The sequence below is a fragment of the Pelodiscus sinensis genome, chromosome 19 (assembly GCF_049634645.1).
Source record: "Pelodiscus sinensis isolate JC-2024 chromosome 19, ASM4963464v1, whole genome shotgun sequence".
Classification (NCBI taxonomy): Eukaryota; Metazoa; Chordata; order Testudines; family Trionychidae; genus Pelodiscus; species Pelodiscus sinensis.
In genome coordinates this window covers 3,762,172-3,768,830 of record NC_134729.1, presented here as the reverse complement: position 1 = coordinate 3,768,830, position 6,659 = coordinate 3,762,172, and the positions used below count along the sequence as shown (strand labels likewise).

The 6,659-nt window shown below is 67.8% G+C and overlaps 1 protein-coding gene across 1 annotated transcript; it reads right to left on the bottom strand.

The window, feature by feature from the left end:
• LOC142819065 (aquaporin AQPAe.a-like) lies at positions 1 to 5,594 on the bottom strand. The gene is made up of 5 exons (XM_075903403.1): positions 5,039 to 5,594; positions 3,442 to 3,801; positions 2,536 to 2,700; positions 2,126 to 2,206; positions 1 to 629 (listed from the first exon to the last, which is right to left on the bottom strand). The coding sequence occupies exons 1-5, from the start codon at positions 5,051 to 5,053 to the stop codon at positions 414 to 416; spliced, it is 837 nt and encodes a 278-aa protein (XP_075759518.1). The 5' UTR covers positions 5,054 to 5,594; the 3' UTR covers positions 1 to 413.
• Between the last annotated feature and the right edge of the window lie 1,065 nt (positions 5,595 to 6,659).

Below are 6,659 nucleotides of genomic sequence, written 5' to 3'. Positions count from 1 at the left end.
GCTCCCAGCCCCCACACTCTAACCACTAGACCGCACTCCCCTCCCAGGGCTGGGGATGGAACCCAGGAGTCCTGGCTCCCAGCCCCCACACGCTAACCACTAGACCGCACTCCCCTCCCAGAGCTGGGGATGGAACCCAGGCATTCTGACCCTCCACTCTATTCACAGACTGGCTGGCCCTGTTCCTCTGAGCCCTGAGACAGCGCTTTGGCAGGGTGGCTGTGATCTGAACTGACATTTATCTCGCCTGCTCTCTGCCCCACCGATGGATGGGGGGGAGCTGACACTAGAGCTGGGGGGGGGTCGCTCCATGGGGCTGGCAGGTGGGGTCATGGGGTCGGGATCACAGCAGTGGCAGTTTCCAAAGGACGCTGGCAAGTCCGGAGGGGTCGGGGGGGAGAGGCCAGGCCTACTCAGCGCTGCTCCCCCTGGGGGGGTGGCTTGGCACGGGCAGTGCCCGGGGGGGCAGTGGAGAGGGAGGAGCGGGACACGCTGGCAGTCTCCACAATGTCGATGTCCCGGCAGGTCAGGCAGGCCACCAGCTTCTCCCGGGAGGCGCTGGAGGCGAAGAGGAACTCGTAGGAGAGGCCGGCCAGCACCGCGCCCAGCGAGGGGCCCATCCAGTACACCTGGGGGGGGGCAGGGTCAGACAGGGTCAGTGTGGGGCCCATTCAGTGCACCTGGGGGGGCAGGGTCAGACAGGGTCAGCGAGGGGCCCATCCAGTACACCTGGGGGGGGCAGGGTCAGACAGGGTCAGCGAGGGGCCCATTCAGTGCACCTGGGGGGGCAGGGTCAGACAGGGTCAGTGAGGGGCCCATCCAGTACACCTGGGGGGGGCAGGGTCAGACAGGGTCAGTGTGGGGCCCATCCAGTGCACCTGGGGGGGCAGGGTCAGACAGGGTCAGCGAGGGGCCCATCCAGTACACCTGGGGGGGGGCAGGGTCAGACAGGGTCAGTGTGGGGCCCATCCAGTACACCTGGGGGGGGGCAGGGTCAGACAGGGTCAGTGTGGGGCCCATTCAGTGCACCTGGGGGGGCAGGGTCAGACAGGGTCAGTGAGGGGCCCATCCAGTACACCTGGGGGGGGGCAGGGTCAGACAGGGTCAGTGAGGGGCCCATTCAGTACACCTGGGGGGGGGCAGGGTCAGACAGGGTCAGCGAGGGGCCCATTCAGTGCACCTGGGGGGGCAGGGTCAGACAGGGTCAGTGAGGGGCCCATCCAGTACACCTGGGGGGGCAGGGTCAGACAGGGTCAGTGAGGGGCCCATCTAGTACACCTGGGGGGGCAGGGTCAGACAGGGTCAGTGTGGGGCCCATCCAGTACACCGGGGAGGGGCAGGGTCAGACAGGGTCAGTGCGGGGCCCATTCAGTACACCTGGGGGGGGGGCAGGGTCAGACAGGGTCAGTGTGGGGCCCATCCAGTACACCGCGGGGGGGGCAGGGTCAGACAGGGTCAGCGAGGGGCCCATCCAGTACACCTGGGGGGGGCAGGGTCAGACAGGGTCAGTGAGGGGCCCATTCAGTACACCTGGGGGGGGCAGGGTCAGACAGGGTCAGCGAGGGGCCCATCCATTGCACCTGGGGGGGCAGGGTCAGACTGGGTCAGTGTGGGGCCCATCCAGTGCACCTGGGGGGGGCAGGGGCAGACAGGGTCAGTGTGGGGCCCATCCAGTGCACCTGGGGGGGGCAGGGTTAGACAGGGTCAGTGTGGGGCCCATCCAGTACACCCGGGGGGGCAGGGTCAGACAGGGCCAGCGAGGGGCCCATCCAGTGCACCCGGGGGGGGCAGGGTCAGACAGGGCCAGCGAGGGGTCCATCCAGTGCACCCGGGGGGGCAGGGTCAGACAGTGCCAGTGAGGGGCCCATCCAGTGCACCCGGGGGGGCAGGGTCAGACAGTGCCAGTGAGGGGCCCATCCAGTGCACCCGGGGGGGCAGGGTCAGACAGTGCCAGTGAGGGGCCCATCCAGTGCACCCGGGGGGGGGCAGGGTCAGACAGGGCCAGTGAGGGGTCCACTGCAGGGTACTCGACTGTGAGCCATGGACCCAAGGTGGCTTTTACTGGCTGGGGCATCCCCCTCCGCCCCCCACCGCTGCCCTCTCCGTGCGCCCCAGGCTGGCTCACCCAGTGATGGTCCCAGATGCCCGTCACGACGGCCGGGCCCAGCGATCTGGCTGGGTTCATGCTGCCCCCGGAGAACGTCCCCTGCAGAGACATCAGGGGTTGGGGGGTGAACAGACCCGGCACCGGCCATGGGGCGGGCAGGAGAGCATGAGTTGCGAAGGGCTGCTCCCTGGCGGGTCAGCTCTGGGGACCCTGGGCCAGGAAGAGGGGGAGCCCTGTAGAACCTGGGCTGGGGGGTCGGCCCTGCGGAGCCCAGCCAGGAGGAGTGGGGGGCAGCCTCGGGGGAGCCTAGGCCAGTGGGAGAGGGGTCGCCCCTAGGGCTCCTTTTCTTGGGGAGGGGCCGGCCTGGCTCATTCCATCTGGGCGGGAGGAGGTGTGGGGGGCCCAGCACGGGCGGGGACTCCTCTTACCGCGGCCAGGGCTCCGGCAGTCACGGAGAAACCGATGGCCAGGCTGCCCGGCTGGCCCGTCCCCCGGCGCCGCTGGTCCTCCACAGCGAAGATGGTGAAAGCCAGCTGGAAGGTAGAGAAGGCCTCCATGGCCAGTGCCTGCCCGGCGTTCCCCTCGCTGCTCACCTGCCCCCCAGGGACGAGACGGGGCGGCTCACACCCGGCGCCAGACCGGCCATAGGGAGAACCGGGGGGCTGCGGACCTGCCCGTGGAGGGGGGCTGGGGCCGCCCAGCTGGTGGAGCTGGAGGCACCATGGTGCGCTCACACCTGGGGGACTTAGGGGCTCTGGGGGTGTCTTGGCAAACCAGCAGTGGGAGTTGGGGGTTCCCGCTGCGCTGGGGGGACAGTGAAGAGGGGTCAGATCTGGGGTTCACTGCCAGTGGGGGCCGAGGTGGCAATGCCGGGGGGGCCAGGGTGGCACTGCCAGTGGAGGCCGGGGGGGGGCCTCTGCCAGTGGGGGCCAGGGTGGTACTGCCAGTGGGGGCCGGGGGGGCGCTGCCAGTGGGGGCCAGGGTGGTACTGCCAGTGGGGGCCAGGGTGGTACTGCCAGTGGGGGCTTGGGCAGCAATTCTTGGGAGGCCGGGGGGGCAATGCCAGTGGGAGCCGGGGGGGCATTGCCAGTGGGGGCCAGGGTGGTACTGCCAGTGGGGACCGGGGGGGGCGCTGCCAGTGGGGGCTGGGGCGGCAATGCCGGGGGGCCGGCGGGGCAATGCCAGTGGGGGCTGGGGGCCACTGCCAGTGGGGACCGGGGGGGGCGCTGCCAGTGGGGACCGGGGGGGGCGCTGCCAGTGGGGGCACACACGTGAGCCAGGCTGACCCAGGGACCGGTGACCCAGGGCCACGGCGGCTGGGCTCGGACACTCACCCTGGTGACGAGGTGGCTGGCGGCTGCGGTGGGCAGCACCAGGCACACGGCGGCCGAGGCCAGGAGGGCGCCCAGGCACTGGGCCAGGAGGTAGGCGGCTCCGCGCAGGGCATCCAGCTTGCGGGTGCAGAGGAAGGCCAGGGTGAGGGCCGGGTTGGCCTGGGCCCCGCTGACCTCGCCGAAGCACTGAGCCAGCCCCACGGCCGCCAGCCCAGCCGTCAGGGCCGGCTGCAGCGCGGGAGGGGCCACCGTGTGCCCAGGGCCGCCAGGGCAGGAGGCGCCTAGCACCAGCCAGACGAAGATCAGGGTGCCCGCTGCCTCTGCCAGCAGAGAGCGCCAGAACCGCCGGCTCTGCAGCTCCTGCGGGGAGCGGGGGACACAGTCAGGGACCAAACCGAGGTGGGGGAGACCATGGCAACAGATGTAGGAGTGTCTGGAGCCATGGCCACAGGCAGGAGGTCTGGAACCATCGCTGCAGAGGGCAGGCTGGGGTGGGGGAAGAGTAGGTCAGGGGCAGCAGATCAGACCCCCCCGAAACACCCTCCCGCCAGGCACCCGGAACAGACACCTTTTGCAGAGCTCGGTCGCCTGGGGAGCCCGCGGCACATGGGTCCTAGTGGTATCAGGGAGGGGCTGGTTTCACACAGTGAATCCCACCGCAGGAGGGTAGGATTGGTTACTGGGGACCCTCCTCCCCCATGCATGGTTCTAACAAAGCTGGGACTGAGTATAGAGAAGGGTAGAGAGAGCAGAGCGGAGGAGGGGGAGAAGAAAGAAAGAAAGAAAGAAAGAAAGAAAGAAAGAAAGAAAGAAAGAAAGAAAGCCTGTTCCTCGATGAATGCAGTTGGTTGGATGGATGGATGGATGGACAGATGGCTAGACAGATGCTGGTGGGCAGCTGAGGATGGTGGGACAGACGTGGGTGGATGAGTGGGTATGGAGGATAGATGGACTGATGGACGTGGTTGCGTGGCTATGTTTGGAGGGATGCTGGGGTATAGTTACAGACAGACAGATGTATGTGAGTGGATGGATGGAGAGATTGACAGGTGCACGCAGGTGGGTGGATCTGGACCGATGGAGAGATTCGGGTGAGTGGGTGGATATATCTAGATGGACAGATGAGTGAATGCGGATAGACGGATGCCAACAGGTGGGTGGATATGGACAGATGGACACAGAAGTTGAATATGGACGGACGCAGGTGAGTGGGTGGATATGGACGGACAGAGATGGAGGGCAGATATGGATGGGTTGATATGGACGGATGGACACGGAGGGCAGATATGGAGGGCGGATATGGACAGATGGACATGGAGGGCGGACATGGACGGACGGACACGGGGGGGGGCAGATACGGACAGGAGGATATGGATGGACAGACATGGAGAGTGGATATGGACGGACGGACATGGGGAGCAGATATGGACAGGAGGATATTGACAGACGGACATGGAGGGCAGATATGGCCGGCCGGCCACAGAGGGTGGGTATGGACGGCAGTACGCATGGTTGGGCAGGGAGTTCAAGGACCTGCCTCCCAAACTTCCCAGCCCCCCCGGCAGGGGCTGGCTCAGCTGCCGCGGGGGGCCCTTACCTCCCTGATGGGCATGCTGCCCGGCTGGCTCCCGAGGGCTCTGCTCTGGCAGAGGCAGGGTGCTGCACTGCTCTCCCTCCTGGGCTCTTCAGACCCCCTCCGCTCCCCCCCCCCCCACCGCCAGGCTCCTCTTAAAGGTACAGAAGCTGCAGGCTTTGGGCCCGAGGGGCTTCCGGGCAGAGTCTAGAGGGGGCCCGCTGGGCAGAGGGGGTAGCAACACGTTCCCAGGGACACCTGCTAATGAGGGCTCCCCAGTCTCTTTAACTGAACCTACAACAACCAAACTCCCTCCATGCCACTCTCCTACCCCACAGGCCCCTGCTGTTGCAGCCCTGGCCTCCTCCGCTCCTCCGGCTGCCGATGCCCCTCATCCCCCTACGCCCCCCGCTCTGCTGATGCACCTCACTCTCGACCTGCAGCCCCCACCCACCGCCCCGGGCTCCTCCTGAGTAGAAACTGCCTCCGTTTCTCTATTGGGAGTCCAGGGGGTGCTGGAGGCTGGGATGGGCAGAGTTGAGAGAGCTGGGGTCTAGGACAGGCAGGGCTGGGATCTGGGATGAGCAGGGATGAGGATGCTGGGGGCTGAGATGGTCAGGGCTGGGATGCACAGGGCTGGGGGGGGCTGTGGCGGGCAGGGCTGGGGGCACTGTGGCGGGCAGGGCTGGGGGGCTAGGATGGACAGGGCTGGGGGGGCTGTGGTGGGCAGGGCTGGGGGGCTAGGATGGACAGGGCTGTGGGGGCTGTGGTGGGCAGGGCTGGGGGGCTAGGATGGACAAGGCTGGGGGGGCTGTGGCGGGCAGGGCTGGGGGGCTAGTATGGACAGGGCTGGGGGGGCTGTGGTGGGCAGGGCTGGGGGGCTAGGATGGACAGGGCTGGGGGGGCTGTGGTGGGCAGGGCTGGGGGGCTAGGATGGACAGGGCTGGGGGGGCTGTGGTGGGCAGGGCTGGGGGGGCTGTGGCGGGCAGGGCTGGGGGGCTAGTATGGACAGGGCTGGGGGGGCTGTGGTGGGCAGGGCTGGGGGGCTAGGATGGACAGGGCTGGGGGGGCTCTGGTGGGCATGGCTGGGGGTCTAGGATGGACAGGGCTGGGGGGGCTGTGGCGGGCAGGGCTGGGGGTCTAGGATGGACAGGGCTGGGGGGGCTGTGGTGGGCAGGGCTGGGGGGCTAGGATGGACAGGGCTGGGGGGGCTGTGGTGGGCAGGGCTGGGGGGCTAGGATAGACAGGGCTGGGGGGCTGTGGCGGGCAGGGCTGGGGGGCTAGTATGGACAGGGCTGGGGGGGGCTGTGGTGGGCAGGGCTGGGGGGGCTGTGGCGGGCAGGGCTGGGGGGCTAGGATGGACAGGGCTGGGGGGGGCTGTGGCGGGCAGGGTTGCGATTTGGGATGAGCAGGGATGAGGATGCTGGGGGCTGAGACGGGCAGAGCTGGCGGAGGGGGGGGGCAGAATTAATCTGACTCCCAACCTGAAAGGAGGGGAGGAGCCGGTGCCTCAGGTGCCTGGAGACCAGCGGGTGTCATGGCAACATGCCCCTTTGAATCTCAGAGGCCTGTCTGAAGAGGGTTGTCGGGAGGACCATTGTTCGGGGCTGGGCGTCTCCCACCTACTGGAGATGAAAGGACCCAG

Bases quoted from the DNA above. Each gene is read 5' to 3' on its own strand.
- LOC142819065 (XM_075903403.1), bottom strand. The intron at 2,701-3,441 runs GTGAGTGTCCGA...CCTGGGGGGCAG, and splicing joins CCAGCCACCTCGTCACCAGG to GTGAGCAGCGAGGGGAACGC. The intron at 630-2,125 runs GTGAGCCAGCCT...GCCCCCCCCCAG, and splicing joins GCATCTGGGACCATCACTGG to GTGTACTGGATGGGCCCCTC.